The following is a 23,236-nucleotide window of genomic DNA, read 5'->3' as shown; positions in this document are numbered from 1 at the left end:
CGCCTCCCCGTCTCGTCCTTGGCCCGTCCCCGCCCATAGATCCCCATCAATGCGTCCCTCAAGACATCATGCCGGAAGGTGTTCCAAGTGATGGCTCGGTACCACCAGAATTTCGTCAGTCTGTTCCTCACCACTTCCATCAAGGTGAGGATGCTTTGAATGCAACTAATGGTGATAGTCCACCTCCCAAGAAAGCTCGCATCGACTGTTCAGATTACGATGAGGCCACATCAGTGTACTCTGTGCCAGAGGACATGGATGCCAATGAAGACGCTGAAGGCGATTCATTTACAACGGTGACATATCAAAAGAGCAGGCCGTCGGGCATTCCAATTCTGTTCAAGCCAGTTGCGCCTGAGGCGTCTTTTTGGAAAGTGAACCCGAACGTGGTGGCTAGAGAAGTCGTCGCAGTTGCTAAGGAACAAGTTTTAAGTCATCGCATCAACCGAGATGCCAGCCTCTCTCTCAGTGTTCCCTCTCTGGCTGCTGCTCAGCGGCTATTGGAAACTTCCAAGATAGCTTCACTCGACGTCAAAGCTGAAATTCCCCACTCTTACTGGCTCAACTTCGGCCGTATAACTGACGTGCCCATAGAGTACACAGAACACTGCCTACTTGAGTACCTTAAGGAAGTAGGAGTTGTATCAGTATGCCGACAAAAGTCTTTTGTTCCCGGAGAAGATGGCTCAGTGGAAGAGCGTCCCCTTCGAAGTGTTGTGTTACAGTTTCGACCAGACCGCCCAATGCCCACGCGTGTTTTCCTGGGCTTTACCAGCCACCCTGTCACAGAGTACTTTGGAACAGCGATACAGTGCTACAAATGTCACCGCCATGGACATATTGCCAAGTTTTGTCGCGGACCCTTACGTTGCGAGGTGTGCTCTGGTCCCCACAGTCACAAGGTTTGCCCATCAAGGAGAGAGCCAAGGTGTGCCAACTGCGGCGGATCGCATGCCGCAACTTTCGCAGGTTGCCCCCGCAAGAAAGCTGCCACAGCAGCAAAAAGGCATATCATATTACACGGAAAATCGCCCACACCGAGGCGAAATAAGCCGAACGCAAGTAACGCTAAAGGCAATGCCTCCTTTCAACAGCAGCTGTCAATATCGTGAGGAATATATGCCGAAGTCGCCGCTGACTCGTCGCAACAGACACCCCGGCCTGCACCTCGTTCAAAGAATTTGGTACCCAACTCGACTACGGTGACCTCAGGCTTGGCCGCTATAGAGAATCCATCACATCAGCGACCCTTGGATACACATACCCGGCGGTCACAAGGCGTATCGGCACGACCGGAGAGGCCAACAGTTCCACAGTCTGATGAAGAAATATCTGACAAGGCCCTTATACGGATCCTCATTTTAGCACTTCGTTCGATCACCCGTCTCCTTCCACAAGCTAACTCCCTTCCAGAAATCCAAGCTCTGCTGTAACTACCACAGGCCCGCCCTTTCATTGCCGATCCGTGTCTCGGGTATGTCTAACTCTTACCAACGGACAGCTATTTTTCAATGGAATACTAATGGACTCGCCAACAAGACAAGTGCATTTGGTCAATTTGTGCACTATTATAAGTTTCCTGTTCTAGCTTTGTGTGAAACACGAGTAACTGGCCAGTTTCGCTTGGCTAACTATGTGCAGTATCGTGCTGAGACCAAATGGACTCAGCCGTGTTATGCTTTGTGTGGGCAAAGACTTACCCTCTTCCCTCGTGTCCTCATCGACCTCTTCATCACCGGAGTACGTTGCAGTGAAAGTGCGGTGTGCATCCTTCATTTTCACTGTCGTTAGTGTCTACCTAGAGCCACAAACTACTGTGAGTTCATCTGTGCCTAATACTTTATTTAGAAACCTGTCAGCTCCATTTGTTGTATGCGGTGATTTCAACGCCCATAGTCCATCATGGGGATCCCAGCGGATATGCAGTCGGGGCCGATTACTCGAGGAAATTATTGAGCGTAACAACTTATGTGTTTTGAATGACGGCACACCAACGTACCTTAGAGGAGTAGGTTACAGTAGTCTGCTTGATTTGACGTTATGCTCTTCAGACATTGCATCAGAGGCGTCATGGTGTGTCGATGCTGACACTCACGGCAGCGATCATCTTCCTCTATTAATTCAACACCAACGAATTTGCCTGGCGCAGAAGCCAAGGATGGCATGCATTACAAACTGGGGGGCTTTCCGCTTTCATAACGATTGTTCCGAAGATGCCGCGGGCAATATTGACACCTTCGTACAACTGGTGAAATCCACTATGGCAAAGGTTACCAAGTGGATTCCTGTTCCAAACGCCAGTGCTGGTGCAAACGGAGAATATGCACGGCTGCGCGCAATTAGACGTCCTGCTGAGCGGCGTTTTCGCCGCTCAGGAAATCTAGAAGATTACCGCACCGCACAGAGAACGTTAATCAAAATGCGTAAGGAACTGCAGTCTTTAGGCCAACGTAGGTGGAGGTCATTCTGTGCCACTTTATCTCCGATGACGTCAACAAGCAAAGTGTGGGATACGATTCGCGCTCTTCGATCACCTGTGGCAGCAAGAATGCCTTTTCAAGGATTAGCGCTATGCAGAGGATTGTCCGAAACAGCTGTTGCAGATAAATTTTGTGCATGGATTACGAGGCCTTCAGAGGCAATGGCCTGTGATGAGTTTATCAAATCTCGCAATGCCGCTAGGTCAGTATTCCAGAAGTACAGGGCATCATGTCACGCAGAGCTTGATGTCGCGTTCTCGCTGACTGAGCTCGAAGAAGCACTGCGAAGGAGTTGCCGCAATGCCGCCGCTGGACCAGACAATGTCACCTACGCTCTCCTTTGCAATCTTGGTACCCGCATGACCATCCATCTGCTACATTTATTCAATGAATTATGGAATTCTGAGGAGAACCCCGAGTCTTGGAAGTTATCGAAGATTGTACCTCTCCTTAAGCCAGGAAAATCACCACGAGCGATCGACTCGTTTCGGCCTCTCAGCTTGGCCAGTTGCGTAGCCAAGCTATATGAGAGGCTAATCTTTTATAGATTAAATTGGTTTTTAGAAACATTTGGGTCTTTTCCATCATGCATGTCAGGATTCCCGCCACGTCGGTGCACTATGGAGAGTGTCCTAGACCTGGTGACGTCCATTGAACAAGAGCGCTCTCAAGGAAACATGACAATAGCTGCTTTTCTGGATATTAGTCGAGCATTCGACACCGCAAGTCATTACCACATTCTTGAAGGCCTTGTCAAAATGGGAATTCGTGGCAAAGTACTTCGTGGGATTGAGAACTTCTTGAAGAACAGAAGAGTGTACATATGCACCAGTCAAGGAGACAGCCAACAGCATGCAGTGGAACAAGGGGTTCCTCAGGGAAGCGTGCTAAGTCCGCTGTTGTTTAATGTTGTAATGACGAAGTTGCCAGCGTTGCTTTCCCCGCAGCTGCACGTAAGCATCTACGCTGATGACATTTGCATTTGGTGCAGCGGTGCTTGTTACTTGTCGATTCAAGCTGACCTCTAAGCTGGAATTGATAGCATTGAGAAGTTTCTACGTGCGCGAGGAATGGATGTCTCTGCAACGAAATCCGGCGTGCTTGCTTTCACGCGAAAGAAGTTGCGTGGATTACGGCTCACCATGGATGGTCAGGAAATACCTCGAGAAAAATGTCACAAGTTTCTTGGGATATACATTGACACATCGCTCACATGGTGCCGACATATGGATTATCTACACGAAAGGGCATCACGTGTAGTCCACGTTTTGCGTTACCTGACAGGCACCCGATGGGGTTGTTCGTCCGCTGCTATGCTTCGACTGCATGCTACACTTGTCCGTCAGGCCGTTGCCTATTCTATACTTGTTCTGCATGGCCTGTCAAATCGTCAAGAGCAGCGACTGCAAGCATTGGTAACCAGAGGCCTCCGTCTCTGCCTCGGAGTGCCCAGGCCAACGTCGGGAACCATGGTTCTCGCGGAAGCAAGAGAGCCACCCGTAAATGCTTTGCGCGTGCAGGAGGTGCGCCGTCATTACCTGCGCCTGACTACGCAGCATGACTCGCACCCTTTGGTTTCCCGTCTTCAACAGCGTTCAGCGTCAAAGATTCATCAGGCCATCTTTGGTGATGTCATGGCCCTGCCCGCTGTTTCTCAATGGCAACACAGCACTGGGTCGCCTCCATGGACTGTTCCCTGCATTGACACCAATGCTGATATCCCCGGGATGCCCAAAAAACAATCTATATCTACAGTGGCAGCACGGCAAATGACGCTCAATTACATGCATGACCGTTATGCTGATTATGTGCATATATATACCGATGGATCGTCGACAACCACCTCGTCGTCGTCAGCTTTCACAATACCGAGTCTTCACATCGATCAGGGGGTCAAGCTCTCACACCCTACATCGTCGACGGCTGCAGAGCTTTACGCAATATATCTTGCAGTCAAATTTATCGCTACAATGACTTCACCGACAAAATGGGCAGTTCTCACAGATTCAAAAGCGGCTCTTCAAGCCCTAAATCCAATTACGGCTTACAGTCATCACAATATCTTGGAAGACACATCTGTGATGTGATTGCAACTGAAATAGGAAAAACTCAGAAAATAACATTCCAGTGGATTCCCGGGCACATTGGAATAAGAGGAAATGCACGAGCTGACCGATTAGCAGCAACCGCTCATTCAAATTCCACGTGTAGCGCCGTGCCTTTTACCAGAGGTGATGTTAAAAATTATTTGAAAAAACTAAGGACACACATTACTTTGGAAACCAGGTTGACCGATAAATATCGTTCATCGCTGTTATACCAAGTGGACCCGTACCTTACATACCCGTGTGCGTCTCACCTGGGTCGTTCCGTCGACACGTTAATACATCGCCTTCGCCTTGACGTAGCCTACACCAAGAAATTTCTTTACCGTATTCGATTCGCTCATGACACCTGCTGTGCTTGTGGACACCAAACTGAAGATGTACATCATGTCCTGCTTGAGTGCCCTCTATATGCGACCGATCGGAAAAAACTAAGTGATAAGCTTAACCTGCTATCTCGGACACCCCTATCCTTGCCGAAACTGTTGGGTCCGTGGGACAATGTTCGCAACCAAACGAAAGCCTTCCTTGCCTTAAGGGATTTTTTTCAAATGAAGATGTGTGAGCACTATTAAATGAGTGCACTTTCCTCTGCAACGCTCTGAAATGGGTGTGGAAACACACAAAGGTGTTATGTATATTGGCGAAACTATCTGTGTCGCGTCGTGAATGTCGTCTGTATATAGATCTGTATAGTTCTCTTGTTTTTTTTTTAACTTTATTCGACTGCTGTAAGGACCGCTGCTGTCTCAATGTACTTAATCTAACCCCTTGTGGTTCCTTAGGGCAAGTATTGTACCTTTTGTATACTCCAATGCCTGGAGTAGCCAGCTCCTGTTTGGGTTGGAGCTAAACTCTCCAATAAATAATTATTTCTCTCTCTCTGAGAGCGGTGGGTTATTGTTGAGCCCTTCTTATAGCTTTTCTAGAGCCCGATGCAATGCATCACTTGGTGTGTGTACATTCACGTGCGCATCAAGAGACCAAAATTTTACCTTGACGGAAGAACACCAGGAGGGCTTAGGGTTAGCATAATAGACAGAATTGTAGTACAAGTTGCAGTACTAAAACGATTAGAAAGATTCTATCTATTCCCCCTTGAATAGTGGACCTGGGAAAGGGCTGGTGAACTGTTGTCCTAAAGACAACTCCAAGACTAGTGCGTTCGATAATAATTGGGAAAAATACTTTGAAAGGACACAGTGTAGGAGCTATAGAAAGTCAACAACCAACTTTATTACGCTGACAATTACACATAAAGGGTAATATTTCTTACAAAAGAGTGGACATCGTTCAACATTGTCGCGTGAAAATTGTCGCCTAACAAAGCATCCCTGTGACGCCAGGTGTGTTCATTTGGAGTACTATTGAAACCAGCATGCTCTAGTTTACACGAAAGGCGCATAGCCAGACAAATTATCCCGAGGCCGACCGACGGACCGACCCAACGACCTCGACAGAACAAACGCCCAAACATTCATCAGGTGGCATTGACTGATGATAAAATTTCGCATTAGAAGCTCATTTTGACCACGTCGGCGTAACTTAGATAAAACTGAACTGACAGATCACAGGCATAACGTGGAATCAACATAACGCAAAACTTTCATATTTTCATGCCTAGTTTGAAATGAAAGAAACCAGTCGGGGTAAACCTTCATTTCATTGTGCTTGTCTTAGGTACCCAATTTTACGACGGTTAAGCGTGGCGAGTGCGTCGATAAAGTAAGAAGTGACAAGAAACGCTCAGCTTGTCCATGCATAGAGGACATCGGTGCGGTGAGGCCATAAGAGGACATAACAATCTCATCGCCCGAAGCAATGAGGACGTAACGCACGCCTGAATCGGTGCTCGTTCAAGCGCCACTCTCCCGCAAATCATTTTCGCACGGCACCTTGAGCGTAACCGATAAGGCAAGCGATACCTCACGTAACTTCCCCTGGTGAATTCCCGCGAGCCTATTCCTGTGCCACGCGGGAACTACAATCGGATACCGGGCACCGTTATCTGCTGTGAGATGAAACCGTGGGGCACACCAGCCCATCAATCAGCAACAGCAGCAGCCGCTCAGAATCTAGGGGAAGGGGGAAAGGCAGGTTCGTTTTAAAAAAACAAAGCCCTCGTTTGAAGTTCTTGGGAGCCTTGGCCACGCGGTATCCATGATAAATTCCGAAATGAATGGCCAAGCCAATCTGATACTTCCAGTTCGTAAGCTTCCATGTTTATTTCTAGAACTTTCAACTGCACTGCCGTTCTGCAGTAACTGCCGTTTGTCTCTTATTTCTTGGCCTCGGTCAACCGGCCACCCGTTGTATTCCCATTACTCACCGAGCGGCGAGCTTTTTTTCCAACTTTATCTAAAAGCCAGGAGTACGCCACTGCGGGTTCCTTGATAAAGGCACCACTGGCATTTTGTCAAGGGGCCGCGTCACATGCCAGCCCACTATGAGGAATGATCGGTTTCGAGAGAAACAGAAAACTTTTAATGAAGCAGGGATGTACGTGGTCGGGCTCTGCATTACAAAATCTCGCTGGTCCGGCCGGCGGTCTCCGCCTTTCTTTTGCGCTTGTAGCGTAAGAGGTTATAAATGGAATAAGACGGGCTTTTTTTCCTTTCTTAGACAATGTGCGAAGGAATGGGTGGGACTTCGCTGTGAGCGAAGAGTGGTAGTAGAGAGTGGGTTGGAGGGCATGAAGGCATGTTGGCTGTGTGTATGTGTGCGTGTGTATGTGTGCGTGTGTATGTATGCGTGTGTGCTGGAGTATGTGGGTGTTGTTGTTATTGTTGTTGAAGCATCGTGAATACTATGCCTTCTTACATGGCCCCATTGGAGGCTGGATGGTTTAGTTATCCCGTTAGTCGATAGCGTTGTCAAATTTCCGCGTTCGAAAGGAATGGTTGCTACAGAGGCTTAAATTCTATTAAGTTTCCCAATCTGCGAAAAAGTGCCCTAGTTGTACGACCAATAAGTGGTCGCTGTTGTAAACAGTAAATAAATCAAAACACGGGTGTGATCCGATTGGGTTTTAACTAGGCTGTCCAGAGTACTATATCGCTGCTCTACCGATTGGGCTATCCAGCACGTCACGGGAGGTAGAACAAAACATGTTGTCGTTGTTCTCCCTTTCTCCGTATCACTTGCCCACTTGTTGGATTGGGCCGGAATTGGAAGCTTTTAAGGGTACAGTACACACTAACCACGACATTCACAAAACTGTGTTTTGGAAACGTACAAGTGGAAGAATTTTACCTTCCCCGTCTCACCTGAACTTTATGGCACGTGAGTCGAACAGGTGCGGAGAAACAGCCGAACACACTGAATCTAGGGGGTATTACAAACCGGCGTAGCGTGGTCGAAGTGGACCGGAATTGGTGTCTGGCCGGTGCAGTCATGATGACGAAGTTGAAGGAGAAGAAAACTTTATGTACCAGTATTTACACTCGATGTCAGAGAACAGGCAGTGCGCCACTGCGCGCTAGAGATTAAATAGGCACGTTGGGTCGGTCCCCTTTCACCCTTTCTCTCAGCTGATGTCGCAACGCACCCATCACGAAATTTATGGCGCTTAGAATTACGTCCACACAAGCACACACACAAACACTGACAGACATGCTTCTCTCTTGCGCAGGAGACCGTTAGGTTGCCGCCGCTGAGGCAATTGAGGTAGGAGCCGAGTCCCCTTTGTCCTCTCGATGTTCAAGCGCCGGGAAGACTTCTTGCGTTCCTCTCTCGTAATATCCATCGGATGGCTCGTTGAAGACATCTCCAGCGTCGTCAGACACACCACAAAAAATTTGCTTCAATTTTTGCTGTGAAGGTGGTTGCAAAAAAAGCTTTAAATGACATCCACAACAATTGCCCATGCGACGTCACTTGAATTTACACACGTCCCTCTACAAAAAGTGAAACCAGAGATTCAGCCAGAGTTACCTGGAATTCGCGAAGGCAGCGTCCCAAACACAGCAGCAGCGTCGGCAGCGGACGCCGCCACTGTAGCCCGGCCGTGAGTCGGGAGAGAAAACATAGAGGAGCGTCTTTCAAAGGGTGAGAGAGCGGAACCTAGCCATCCTGATGTGCTGGCTTGGGGCTACACCACCGCGTGACACAAGCGCAGACACCGAAACAATTCGGCATGTGAGCTTAGTGATTCCCATTTATACCAACATAAACTAGTTAGTTTTGTAAGTTTGAGAATTGCAAGAAAGCTCAGAGAACTTTTATATTTCCTATTTACCAGAAGATGTTGCTACATTCGCATTTTGTAATATGTCTTAAAGCACAACCGAATTCTTAATCACCACTTTATTCAGCGGAGTTCTTTTCGTGGCAAGCAGTGCGCAAAACGTAGCGTTTCCCTAGCGGCCAGATGTCTGTATAGGGTCTGTACATTTTGTTTTCCCAACCTGCAAACGAATCCTTAACGTATGTTGGCCGTACGACAACTTAACTCTGTCTGGTGGGGGTTACCCTGGAGGTGCGAAGGCACCCGCAGTGAATTCGAAGCTGCACCAAAACAGGCCCAAAACAACCACCGCTGAAGCAGACGACAAAGTCGTAGCGCCGATGCCGCCTCCGGTCAGCAGGCACTCCCGCGCGGGGAACGTTGTGTAAATTCGTGGCGCCATATCTAGTGTGCTCTCCGAGTGAAACTCTCCGCCGACCCCTCCCCCGCAGCCGCCTTCGACGCGGTATGACTTTGTTGTCGCGCACGCCACGAAAGAACCGTTGGCTCGTAGAGTTAGGAAGTTTTGCTGGGAAAGGGCATGACAGTGATGCGAGGCACGCCGCCGAAAATTGCCGTGCGAGGCGCGAATGGATGCTATTTTCAGAACCGCCGCTAACCGGTTGATGCTTGATGGGCCCCGAGTTCGTTAAAAAGGGTAATGTCCAGTGGCAGCATCATTCGCCGCGACGGCATCGTCGGCACACTGGGTCGTCGAATACAAATGAGGGAAGGCCCCCGGCCGACGGCAGGCTTTGGTGCTCGATCCGCGAAATACCGAATACCGGTTTCACAACAGCACCCCCGCTGCAAGATAATACTGCAGGAGGACGAGCAGCTCATCGCGGCTCGGCTGGAATGATGCGGGTAGTTAGCAGCTGCATCTATGGCTTGAGGCGGGGTTTCCCGTAGGCTGCTTCCTTTCTCTGGCTTCCCCAATGATCCCAAAGAAGACACGAACAAAATGCTTCTGCAGAAATGACGAACTCGGCAGGGGAACCATTGCCGAACCACACTCAGTGCGGAAAGGGCCCTCTGAACACCCTTTGGTCTACCAGACCTTGATAACAAAAAATAATCCGATTGCTGAAATATTACACCCTTTTAAAACGATTCGAAGCGCGCATTCCATGGAAGAAGTTCAAAATCAGGCCTCCATTCCTGGCGTAGTTAAAACAACTACATCAGAGCAAAAGAATCATAAATGTGATACAGGAACTCTATGGGGCAGATGAAGCAAATGAACGAGGCCAAAAGGAACTCGAAAGGCATTCCGTTTTTTGCCTATGACCATTTGTCAAAGCTACTCAACTAGAACTGCCCTTACGAAGTGACCGAGGCAACGCACGCCTTTCGCCACCGTGTACAGTACAAAGTCTACGTCAGCGGGATCGATATGACAGTACAACAAAACAAAGTATGACCTTTAATACGGCTCCTTGATGAACAAACATTTCATACGTACACTTGAAACCAGTGGCGACATTGAAAACCCCAGATACTCGACAAGTTATCTGAAAGATAACCTACAGATCGCTAGCTCACAGAGCTCGGCTACGCTAATCAACAATCTGTAGCACACTCCACTACAAAATTGTATTAGGTTACCTTTACGCAAGACAACCAAGCTGGCACACACAAATGCCTCAAAATGCGAACTGAACGTAAACACGCAGTACTAAATGCACTCACTTTCAGTATTCATGTACAACTACCTCCTATACTCCATCAGACTGAGACGAAATAAACACTTACACGCAGATTCCGCCGACCTTACGCGGTGTTAAATCACGACCATTAACCACTTCTACAACGAACAGCACAAAGTTTAAGCTTACCTCACGCTGTGTCCGATCCCGAACAACTAGTACTTCTGTAACGTCTAACAAGACGTCAAACCACGCAGTGTTAGATAACGCCCATGAACCACTTCTCCAATCGAACGCTCAAAATTTACGCTTACTTCACGCGGTGTTAAATCCCAACTATTGACACACTGCAATTAGATTTCGCTTGTCCATCTTCTTGGTGACTGACGAAGACGAAATAATGAGGTTCTTGAGGAAGCTCGAGCAGAGAGGACAATCTCGACTCGCTACGATGACCAACGCCCGATGCTTGAAACAGGTGAGGGATGAGGACTGCTTTTCTTGCTGAATATTAAGTTTATTTACACTATTTACATAACTCCAAGTATTTACATCGGGACAGAATGACGGTTACATTGTCGCTCTGCCTGCAGCATCCGGTTCGGCCAAGGTCTATATTGAACTCGATCCGTATTTTGGGGATTCTAGCGCGCACCTTCTTTTGCTAATAACTAGCCTTAAAATTTGTGTGCGCGTTACAATCGGGCTCAAAACCGAAACAGGTTTTAAGTCGGCCAGCAACATTGCCATAGGCACGAGGTCTTCCCAAACTCCAACTCAATCCAGTAAAAAAATCCGTCAACACCTCATGAGTGAATTTCGGTGCACTCATTCCTGAATGACACACCTTGGTCAGATGTTACACATTTTTCTACTATTGCAGTTAGCCCGTCACACGTAGAATTATGAAGATCAAGACACTTTAAATCGCAAAGAGCTTCAATGTTTCCCACTATAGTTTTATTCCCTGCAGGAGCTGGATAAGAAAGTTTACGAAGCGCAATTTATTTTTGGCTGATGTAGTTGCACGCGGGAAATAAAATCTCCTTCTTTAGGTAAGTAGTGTCATGTATTTTACATCTGTACAGTAAAGCCGGCAACCAATTATTTTTTGGGATTTTCTAGCGTGAACCCACCCGCGCGGTACAATCGGTGGCGCGTTATAATCGTGCAAATACCGTATTCAGCTCCTCACGGCCCGCCGACTCAGCCCGACGTGCGTGTCAACCAACCCACTGCCTGTGAGTTGAACTCACCCGCCCTGACGGCTTTTTGACTCACCGCGTCCGCTTATGCATGAGTGCATCGAGTCCAACAAACCCCTTTTTCTCAACTCAATACTCTCCCTCGTCGGGTGAATGTAAACGGTGCTTAAGGAACGCCGCTGCCCGCCGTCTGTTCCCGTGGGAAGAACTGCTCTAAGCCCAGGCGACCATTTTCGAGGAAAATTACCCATGAACAAACAGCACCTACGCTGGCTTCGCAAATCCTCAAAGTCTGTACTCCGTCGGCATCCTTTCGCTCCCGTCAGCTCGCCAACGAACGACCGCATACCAACAGACGTACTCGGGCTAAGCCCCTCGTCTTTTGCCGCACAAAAGGAAAGAGCGCAAAGCATGCACTCAGCGGCCCAGGCCCCAACTTCGCGTCCCTGCAGTTGCTTGAAAGAAACTCGGCAGGACAGCTAGAAGCGGAGGCGACGCCGTTACATGAGCCACCGGCGGGTTTCAATAACTAAATGAGCAGCCGTAACTTAACAACTACTAACCAAAACAAATCGACGCTTAACTCCTCTCCGTCGTACGAAAATTCGGTTAACACTGTGGGGAGCGCCTGGGCACGACACCTTCTGGTCTAGGGGGTGTCGCCCGGAGCCCCTCGTCATGGGCTCCCTTCCCTCGCCCTCCTCGCCTTCCATGCGGCCACCGTGCCGCAAGACGTGGAGACGTCGGCACCCGAGGGATGGCGCTGGCGGACACGGGGCAGTAGCAGCGATGGGGAGGGACGGGCGGTGGTGCTGAAGAACCGCGCGCGGGGACTGGAACTCGGGAGACAGAGGGTTTCTGGTGATGGTGTGTGTATGCCCGGACGGGCGACAGCGCGTTGGAGGATGTGAGTAAAGAGTTCTTTCACGCAACCGCAGTGTGCCTCATTCCTGGGCATGCCGTAGAGAGCAGGCCCACAACACTTAACTAACGAAACAGAATGAGTAAAGTGCGCAATTATACAAGCGCACCGGATTTGTCTGAGCAACCTAAGCTCTTCTCAAAACAAATCCTTCCGGGTGCAGTTTGCGGAAACACAGCTGCCACTCAGGCCAACCTGCTCTGCTCATCTGTTGCAAAATACACCATACGTTGCCTGAGGGACGTCTGTGACACTGAAGGGGAAAATGTGAGCAACGCCTTCGGAGAGTATTTAAATGAAGGGAGCCCAGAGAATGGGACGCCGACCCTGACAAACGCGTCGGCGGGGAATACTCTCTCCACATAATGCATTTCCCACAGCTCTCCGAGAATTCCTGCGAAACTTAGCCACCCCATGTGCCCTTTCTGGCACAGTGCCCCTCGGCCTTTGTCACGGCTAGGGAGCGCCCTCTTTGTTTCTCTCACACGTCTGAGTTTCGTTTTGCTGTGCGGCGTTTGGTAAACCTAGACCTGAATGTTGCATAGTGGGAGTGTATGCCTTCGTTCTTTGGCTTTTCATGTTGACTGTTTCTCGGCCGCCTTTTTTTTTCTCGAGGGTATCGCGACGCATTCGAGAGGCAATGCACCGATCCCAGGCGACTTACAATCGAACATTTGTGGCGTGTCGCCGCCGTTGGTTCTCTGCCTACCCAGGCGTACAAATGCTTCCAAGCTAGCATAGCCTAGTTTCCTTTGCTGAGCCACTCCTCGCATGGAACATTCTATGCCGTACGGATCGCGAGCGTCATCATCTTTCCCGCGTTTCTCTGCGGAAAACAGCGGACCAGGGAATAGCCCCGCTTGGTGGCATGAGTGATACCTAACTTCGGCAATCTCCAAAGCCTGACCAATGCCCTTACCAATGGGTTGTGATCTCGGTGGCTTCATCAGCGCCCCAAGATCTATGGTTTGAATGGCGTTCGGCTTCGCGCACCCCTGCGTGAAGCTGCTGGGCCTTCTACGTTATCCTGGAGAGAACTTCGCGTCAAACACGTGTTCTGTTTTACAAAAAGCGTCTCCCCCTCAGCGTTGGTAAACTGCTAAAACGTTTCCGACAAGGCGAGCACAACTGGGCTTTCATCGCGGTCCGTACACTTCACATGCCGGTTAACCGATACCCTGCCTCCGTTTCGCATATTGCGATCTACCGACAAAAGCATCTCGCTCCTAACCTTCGCGGCTACTGGTCCGGCTCACGCTCTGCGATCCGCCGACGCAGTCGACTCGCTACTTGTCTGCGCGCCTACGGACTTAAGCGCTTGACACATAGACGACGGGTGCATACGATTCGCATGCGACTGATCGTTACGACTTATTGTTAGGACCGGTTTTGGTGGATCAGTCGCATGCGAATCGCATGCACCAGTCGTCCATGTATCACGCGCTTTTAGGCCGCGCTTCGCGATCGGCCGACGCAGTCGACTCGCTACTTATGTGCGCGTCTAAAGAGCTAGCTCGCGCTTCGCGATCTGTCGATGCAGTCGACTCGCTACTTCTTTGCGTGGCTACGGATTTATCTCGCGCTTCGCGATCTGCTGACGCAAACTGCCCGCCTCTACTCTAAGCGACTACGGGGTCAGCCCGCTCTGCGCGATCTGCCAGAGCAATCAGACCGCTTCTATGTCGAGCGGTGATCTGCCGGCCCAATCGTCTCGCTACTACCCTGCGCGGCTACCGGTTCAACTCCCGCTTTTCTGATAGGGGCGAAAAGCAAGAACGCCAGTTTGTACGAGATTTCAGCGCGCGTTAAAGATCCCCAGGTGGCGAAACTTAATCCGAAAGCCCTCCACTACCGCACGCCTCATCACCTGCATTGCGTCGGCGCGTTAAACCCTACAATCAATCAATCAGTACTTTTCTGCCATGGTAGCGACGATCCACAGGAGAACTGCATGAAGCGACGTGGTAGCTCATGGCTGGAGTTTCTTCTAAGGCGGTATACGGGCCTGTGAAGTGATAACGGAATTTTTTGCGCAGCCCCGGTCTGCGTGTGACCATCCACAGTAGCACCTCGTTGCCTTGGCTGCCAACACCTCATTTAAAAAGTCGTGCCACTCAGGTCGATCCATCCGAAAGTGACCACGCGGGCCATGGAGCTGCAGCTCTTCGCAGATTTCGCGCATAAGAGCCTTTAACTCCTAGTCCCATATGGCTGACTAGCCAGAACGTCCTGAGGCAAGCAAATTAACTGCAGTTCCTCCAGGCGCTGACCAGTTGCTCACCCATCGCTGAGCCTTGTAGGATTTTGAACAGAAAGTGCGTTAAATGCAAATGAAGAGATGCCCTTTAGGAGGTGGCGTATCTTGTCGGCCTCTGGCATGCTTTCATCAACTCGACGACACAGGGCAAGTATTTCCTCCATGTATGAGCCATTCGTCCCTTCAGGGCGTTGAACGCAAGCAGACAGCGTCCTTTATGGCCGCGTCTGAACGAATGGTTGGATTGCCGAAAATCTTATAGAGTTGCTGGGTAAAGCAGGCCCAGTCAGCAATGCCGGCTTCATTGCTGTAAAAACTAGTTTTATCCACTTCCGTTAGGTAAATAAAGCTTAGTTAGTTCCGTTAGTTCCGTTAGGTAAATAAAAACGGCTGTGGGAATGAGGGCTTAGTCGTCGAAGCTGACCCCGCTTTCCGATTATCTCGGCTATTCCAGATATCCTATTTCGCGTAGTGCAGCCTCTTCCGAAAATGCTCTCAGTGAATAAGTGACGGTGACAAAGACTTGTTTGCTTGCAGGTTGATGAGCTTTTCCCAAGACGGGGCTCTATCAACGCTGGGCTACCTGAGCACTGGGGAGATCGTTGGCCTGGATGAAGCTGCTCCGGTCGGCGTCGCCTACATTGTAAGTGTGCCCGCGGGATGTCTTTTTATCAGCAAAACCAGCGAGAGAAATCGTTCACATTTGAGCCGCTTTTGTCTACCTAGAAAAACTAAATTTAGGCTCCTGCATTGTTGTAGAAAAGATTTATGTTTGTGCTTTTCAGAAAATTCTTATTATTGCAATTTGGGCCACGAAGAGCCCGCTGAGGCACTTTGTCTGATCTCACTAAAGCCGAAAACGGCCAAACATTACGAGAAACCTTAGCACCCCTGTGCCTTTGGAAATAGTCTTCGCGAACGAGTTAGTCCAAAAATATTGCGCACACAAGGGCTCTGACCAAGGAGAGAGAACAAGAAAGCCCGGGAACGACGCTTCCATTGTGGCCAGCTAGCGTCGTAAGCGTTAGTCCTAGTTTAAACCAACCGTATCTGTGCGCCAAGGGAGAAACTGAGCGGGCGCTGCGTTCGGAATGTCACTGCGACGCACCGGAATGAATCGTTGCCGCTATTTTGTCCATCAGGTTCTGCTACCCTCTCCTTCGCCGACGCAGTTACGGATCTTCGCATTCCGCGTTGGTTTTTAAATGCAGAGCATTTCTTTAACTCACGATGTCACCCGTTCTTGGCGTCCGTAGTTGTCCGCATCGCTCGCCTCGACATGCCCGGCTCAGACGTTTCGCTATCAGCGCGATCAACATTCGATAGCGTGCCCAGGCACGTTTCAAGAACACTCTCTCCCCTCTCTCGGACTCAACGTGCGCCGAGGCTGCCAATTTTACTGCTGACGAGCGCTCTCTCGTCAGCAGTTGCCACAAGTGCAACAACATTAACGTAACGCAAACTACTTAACGTCGTGCGCCCCCGGAAATGCTCTGCATTTGATCGTGCCCCTCGCAAGGGGGATGTTTCACTGCGTCGCCATGCGAACAGTTTGCCGCGCTTTAGTTTCAGTTCCGTATCTCCCCGCCGCGGCCGTGCAGAGAAGGCGGCCGGCCGCGACTCTCGCCACCGCGGCGCTGCGGTTGCGAGTTGCGCTAGGAAAGCGAGCGTCGTCTGCTAGCGGGGAGCGGAACGCCTTCCGCTCTTTGCACCCGAATTAATATTTTCGTGTGGTCCCTCGACCGTACGCGCCGCAACGGGCGGTTACGACTCCTTTATTTATTCCTGTTCCGTGGCACTGAAGAATCCGCGGATACCGCCTGCATGGAACACCTCGAGCCCGCGGTGGCCGTAAAGAGGCACAGGTAGCTCCGATCTACTGGGCGGCCTCGATGCACGCATGTCTGCGCCGTTCAACGCAGAGAGAGACAAAAACATTTATTCAGGACGGCAGTTTTTCATGGGCTACTTTAACAAATAAATTTTGGCCTGTCTGCCTGTCTGTCTGTCTGTCTGTCTGTCTGTCTGTCTGTCTGTCTGTCTGTCTGTCTGTCTGTCTGTCTGTCTGTCTGTCTGTCTGTCTGTCTGTCTGTCCCTTGATTCAGCCGCCCAGCTAAAGTTAAGATGTTGAACGAAGCGTTTATATACCAACAGCCATTTGTAAAAACCTATGTGCGGTGGCAATGTTCATACATTTCAACATTGTTGAGCCAAAACCAAACATTGCAATTTTTTTAGGGGGGGGGGGAACGAGTGGTTCAGATTTGGCTTCGAGCTGCTCCCTTCGTCAAGATCCTGGTCTCTTCTGCTCCTATCCAGGCTTGAAGAACCAAGTACGCCTGAACCCGCGAGGTGGAAGTGGTCAGAGCTGTCTCCCATAGCTCGAGAGTGTCTGTTGTGTTGGGTGCTGAGGGCTATTGGGACCGGGCAGCTGGACGGGTAGCGCCACCACTCGGCGCTCCCCTCGTCAGTGGAATGAGCCGGTGCATTGGACTACACAGCCTCCCGCTGTTTTCGTCGTGTTTGCTTCGGTGCTTTGTATGTTTTGGTGGCGTTGTGAGCAGACATGTGAGATGAAACGAAGTCTAGACAGATGTGTTGGGTTCTAAGATGCAGTAATGACTGCGTAAACTTGCCGGACGCGTCTAAAGTTGGGTATCGGCTGCAATGGCATGCGCGCTTTTTGCAGCGATCTGCGCTTGGCTCCACCGTTCTGAGTACGAATAAAACTACTATTATTAGTATTATTTTCTTCTTAAATGCACTAACGGCTACGCAAACTTATTGGATGCTTGTAAGGTTGGGGAAGGGCTACATTGACACGAGCGCTGGCTCCGCGCGATCTGAGTAGGAATAAAACTATTAGCAATATTAGAATTCATTTCTACCACTTTAAACTATCTTCACCGGTTTCAATGACTACGGTTTCCACGCCAGCCTCAGCGCTGGGATACCTCGATACGTGTGCTTTAATTAGAAAGGCACCTGCATACGAGATGGATTACCGTGTAGCCGTAGAAATGTTGTGGTAGTTTACACTTTCTGTAACCGTGAGCTTTGTACCTTCGGTTTTGGTGAGCGACACTGTGACAGCGTGGGAGCCTGAAAGCCGAAGTGGAAATCCCACGTTTGTGGTGGTCATTTTATCAAGAGCCAAAGTTATTCACCAACTCAACAGCCCAATCCCTCCTCCCCTTCCCGTTTTACCACCTGCGTTGTATAAAGGCTGGCACCGATAGTTAAAAAATGTGGCAGTGTTAACGTCAGCCGGTGTTTTTTAATGCTTAAGAATTCTTTACAGAGTACCTAAAAATTTGTGTAATGCCTGGTGAAGACATCAAAAACGCGCGATTAGTTGCCTCAAATATGAGTGCATGAGCCCGAGTCCTCCACCACAGACACATTTCCGACACGCTGGAAGAAGTTTATATTTGGAGAGGGGGCATGGAAGTTCAAAATTAAACAGCAAAATAATCTAGCCCTCCGTCTAATGATTATGATGGTTGAACGCAAAGCTTTCTTCGTGCGAAATCGAATGGGAAATGGTCAAAGTCAAAGACGCTGCGATCAAAAGACCAAACTGCGTGCTGGTCAAACTCGACGCTTAACTAGTCAAAGTTTAAATCCAGAAGGCAACCAAAGAAACCCACACGATAGAGCTTTGCGATAAACCATCATCGTCGTTAGACGGAGGTGTGCATGATTTTTCAAGCGTAGGTGGCAGCTTGTAAACCGACCGCAGCATTCAGTTGTGAAGCTGAGTACAGGTTTCGGGCACCCTCCTGTCTTGCGTCCTTCAGCCCCGCAGGAATTGGTTTTTGAAAAACCATTTACCAACTAGCCAGCAACCATTGCAATTCTTGTAAAGCAATGCTTCTCCACGACAAGCAATGTTGTACTATCATGCGGTATTTATTCTATCAACGATTCCCGATGACTGTAGTAAGAGCATTTCTGTGAAATTAAACACATTCCAGCCGTAGGTAATGAAGTTACGGAAGCGTCGTCCGTCACAATTTCTGTGTTGAGGTAAATCTTCGAAGACCCCCCCCCCCCCCAACTTTGTCTTTCGCTTGTGCACAACGTCGACGCCGTTTCGTCATCAGCAGCCAAAGGAGAGCGCCGCAGCATTCCTAGATCGGTTGCACACACCGGCTTTGTGGGAGCATTTAGCGTCAATATACTCCTCGATTCACGAAACTGCATGCAGGCATGAAAAAATTGCATGAAGCAACGAACTTTCACTTCCAGCTTGACTTCCAGCTTGGCGCATTGAGCGTCGTCTGCTATTTGTAAATACTGAGTATGGGCGTAAATAACACACATGGAATACCTCGTAAACGTCACATCCACGCTCAAGATCTACCGATCTAAAAAATTCACGTGGGGTTACGTACGCTTTGCAAGCCGCACCGCAGAAAAACGACAGAAAACCATGCACAGCTACGCTGCGCTGACCGCCACCGGCATTCCACTGACGAGCGGTTCGCCACGGGCGGCGCTGTTCGCTGAAACGACGGTGGTGCCATAAAACGGCCGCCCGGTCCCTATATGATGGGGCACCTCGAGGTTCCATGGAGCAGGTTCGAGGGTTTTCCGCACTCATTACAATGTCGCATTTTTCTGGAAACATTTGGGATAGCGTTGTTTTGCTAGGAAAGCTGTTGGTTTGTGTGCTTAGCAGTACCTGAGCTTCTGTGGCCATCAGACGCTTGTCAGGCCTGTGGAGAGAAGCTCGAGATTCTCTTTGGATAATGAGCATTTTTCCGAAGGTGTTGGGCAGGGTTTGCAAGGATTTGGGGCTGTGTGATGTGTGGTTTCTAATTTCTCTCACATCTCTCTCCGCTCCGTCTTTTCATTCCGCATATTTGCGTCCCGGAGTAGAGATCTTGTGGTGAGGGCAGCTGGCTCTTTTCGGCTCCAGCATTCTGACTCGTTTGGGCACTCGGCCGTCAATAAGGCCGATCAATAAGGCCGAATCGGTCACAATTTGAAGGCTTTCTTTTTGGAGTTCCCCGTATCTTACGGCAAGGAGGAGTGCACCGGTTTCAGCCTCCTTCTGTACAAGTGTTTAGAGAAATACGGTCTTTCATGCCTCCACCTGGGTCTACGACAACAAGGGTGTTTTTTGTGTCGTCGAAGGCAGTGCCCGTGCATACGACGTTGGTGTCGTTTGTTAGCTGTTTTTAATGAAGGAACCCTTGCTTGCCGCTGCTGCTTGTGTAAAATGGGACCATGATTTCACCATTGGGAAGCACCCTCAGTTACTTTTTACGTCCGTCCTTCAGTATTTGTCGTTGATCAGGCGTACGTCTTGCATGGGAGCCCACTCTGGACCGAATAGTCCTGCCTGCCTTCGTTTATTGTAATCATTCTTTCTGCGAAATGATGAGAGCTTCTCTAAATTCATCGAACGAGTTGTATATTCCCAGCCTCTTTAGCGTTTCATTGACCGTGTAGAATACGGAAGTCCAACAGAGACTGGCGTGCATCTAGGCACCCCACATTCGACAGCTTTTTACCGTTCGTCAAAGTGAAACTCAAGATGCACGCACGAAAAATGAAATGATAATGTGGGCGGAAATTGCGCCAAAATTTTTAGCCGTGTTCATTTGAAAACGAGACCTATGTCTTTTACGAGTGCAGGTGCTTCCGGGAGTATTGTTCGCGGGCACCGTGGCCATCCTGCTTGTCTGCTGCGGTCTCACCCCGTTCATCATCGCCAACACGGGATGGATGGCGCACCACGTCTTGGGCATCACCAGCTGCGAGGCCATCGTCGCCCTAGCGAACGTCTTCTTCGGAATGGCGAGTCCCCTCTACACAAACGTTACGGCGGGGCTTCCAGCTATGGCCACAAAAAAAATGCATTCGCGATTCCCTGCGGTCACGTGGGCTTTATAAAGCAAAGTTTTCTACATACACCAGCCAACGGTTCTTTCGTGGTGTGTGGGACAAGAAACTGCCAATGCGGCTGGGGAGGCGGAGGGCGCTGTTCACACACAGAGCTCAGTGTAGGTGGTGGGGTGATAGGGCGCTATTACCAAGTGTTCCCCGTGATCACCAAGGCTGACGGGTCGGCAGGACCCTTCAGTCGGCTTTGTCTGCTTTAGCGACGGTGTTGGGCCTGGTTTGGCGCAGGTTCGCGTCCATTGCGCGGTTACTTCGCACGGTTTAACTAGTTCGCCAGCCCCTCCAGGTTAACCCGGACCCGACAGAATTAAGTGGTTGTGCGGCAAACATACGTTAAGGCTGGGCGGGAAAGCAAAATGTAGAGACCATTTACAGACATCTGGCCACTAGAGCAACGCAACCTTTTGGTCACTGCTTGTCACGAATGAGACTGCGTGTTCTAAATTGCTGAATACCAAATCGGTTCTGTTTTAACAGGTATTACAAAAGACAGTAGGAGCAACTGGTTCTGATAAATAGCGAATATAAACGTTCCGTCAGCTTTCTCGCAATTCTCAAACTTGCGGAACTGTTTAGTTTAAATTTCTATAACTGGGAGTCACTCAACTGACATGCCGGTTTGTTTCGGCGTCTGCCGCTTGTGTCGCGCGCTGGTGTAGCCCCGAGCTAGCTCACCAGGATGGCTTGGTTCCACTGCCCCCCTTTTCGAAACACGCTCCTCTCTGTTTTACTTCTTCCGAAGCACGGCCGTGCTCCAGCGGCCGCGTCCGACGCTCGAGCACAGCCCCAACGCTACTGCGCTCGGGACGGCGCCCCCGCCATTGCCACGTAACGGCTGACAGAATCTCCTCTGGTTTCACTCTTTCTAAAGCCACGTGTGAGAATTCAAGTGACTTGGCATGTATAATTGTTGCGGGGGTCGGTCACAGCTTTACTTTCCACCCACCTTCACAGCGTGGATAAGAGCCAATTTTTCGTCACTGCCTTATTATGTGGCAGGCCGTATGGATCATCGGCTGGCTATCAGCATGTTGTACACACGTCCTTAAGCATCTCCTGGAAAATAAAATACCGTAAACCTTCGCTACAACGCCATCGATTTATTCGACGTTTTTCAAAATTGGTACTGCAGTTTCACACGAGTACGCACCGTTACGTTTAATGAAGCACCTCTTACAAGGAAGTCTATTTTCTCTTCCGAGGGCATCGCTTCAACCGTAGGTTACTGTTTTACAAAAGTTTCCCGCGACGGTTGCTCTGGAGGTAAACCCCGTAAACACACCAGCCAAGCGGGAGCTTTGACGTTGAATGACAAAGCAACAGGTAACTACAGTCAAAACTCAAACAAAACCCGGTCTTACGAATTTCCTGATGTAAAGAACGAAGTTGGATTCCCCCGCAGGTGCTCATACGGCTCAATGCTTTTATGAACTCAAACTAACGAAAGATTTAACCCCATTGCCGATTTAACCAAGTATTTGGATAAACAGCCACATTTAGGACAAGCCAAATGTTGAATGTATTTCGTTAGGACGATATGAAGATTATTGCGCCACGTCAGAAAAATACGAGGTACCTAGTTTTGTTTTTACGGGGCTCTACAATATAAACTCAGCAGTGCCTTGGTCGCAGACCAAGCTGTCCCGACCAGCTGGCTTCCCACAATGCTGAAAGGAAAGGGCGCCATCATCCATGCCAGTTCGCCTCGAATTGCGTCGAGGAAAAGTAGCATCATGACCCCCCAAACTCTCCCCCCCCCCCCCCCCCCCCCACGAGAAGTTGCAGGAAGCCCTGTTTATGTGATCCAGAGATATGAGGGCCAAGAATGTTCCACTCACGGGGGAAGGGGTACCACACAAAGTGTTTGTTTCACGCGTGTGCAACACCCCCCTGGCCTATTTTCACGGCGAACTTTAAGCGCAGTGCTAAACTATCGGCAGGCGAGCGCCTTCACTGCCCCAATTACGATGTCATGGTAGCGGCTGGGATGCTACTCCCTTTAGACACTGAAGCAATAGAATCAACTTCTTGAGACATGACAGTCCCGATTTTACGATGTTCTCGATTTAACGAAATACTTCGCGGTTCCTGGTGACTGTTAGGTCAAGTTCTAACTGTAGTATAAGCGTATTCCCAAAGTCTTCAAGGCGCTTCGGTTCCCCTTTTTGTCAGTTCCTTTCATGTGCGATGAGGCAACTGCAACCACTCGGGCTAAAACAGCGCACCTGTGCAATGCCGGTGGAGGGGGATGGATCCTTTTGATGAATATTTTTTCTCTTCCATGTTCTGCGTCCAAGTCCCACGGCAAAAAATTAAGTCTATGCTCCTTAAAACACCCAGTTTTGCAATCAAATCGGTGAACTCGCCTATTACACCTATTACATCTTTCAAACAGCTGCAACAAAAGAAAGAAGAACAAGACCATCTGGATTTCTAAACCGCCCACCCCAACAAGTATGGTAGACAGTTGATGTACGGGT

The 23,236-nt window shown here is 49.6% G+C and overlaps 1 protein-coding gene across 1 annotated transcript in view; it reads left to right on the top strand.

Annotated features, from left to right (window-relative positions):
* The first annotated feature begins 90 nt into the window (after positions 1-90).
* The window catches only part of LOC144172438 (solute carrier family 28 member 3-like), a 59,376-nt gene continuing 36,230 nt past the window's right edge, over positions 91-23,236 (top strand). Inside the window, exons 1-4 of the mRNA XM_077701144.1 lie at positions 91-144; positions 896-969; positions 15,381-15,486; positions 20,490-20,651. Coding sequence (XP_077557270.1) covers positions 91-144; positions 896-969; positions 15,381-15,486; positions 20,490-20,651 — 396 coding nt within the window. The remainder of the gene's footprint in view (positions 145-895; positions 970-15,380; positions 15,487-20,489; positions 20,652-23,236) is intronic.

This window comes from Haemaphysalis longicornis, unplaced genomic scaffold, assembly GCF_048455015.1.
Source record: "Haemaphysalis longicornis isolate Haplotype H1 unplaced genomic scaffold, Haemaphysalis longicornis Haplotype H1 scaffold_203, whole genome shotgun sequence".
NCBI classification, from domain to species: Eukaryota; Metazoa; Arthropoda; class Arachnida; order Ixodida; family Ixodidae; genus Haemaphysalis; species Haemaphysalis longicornis.
Note: the sequence above shows the minus strand (reverse complement) of the source record. Positions and strands in the feature narration are given on the sequence as shown.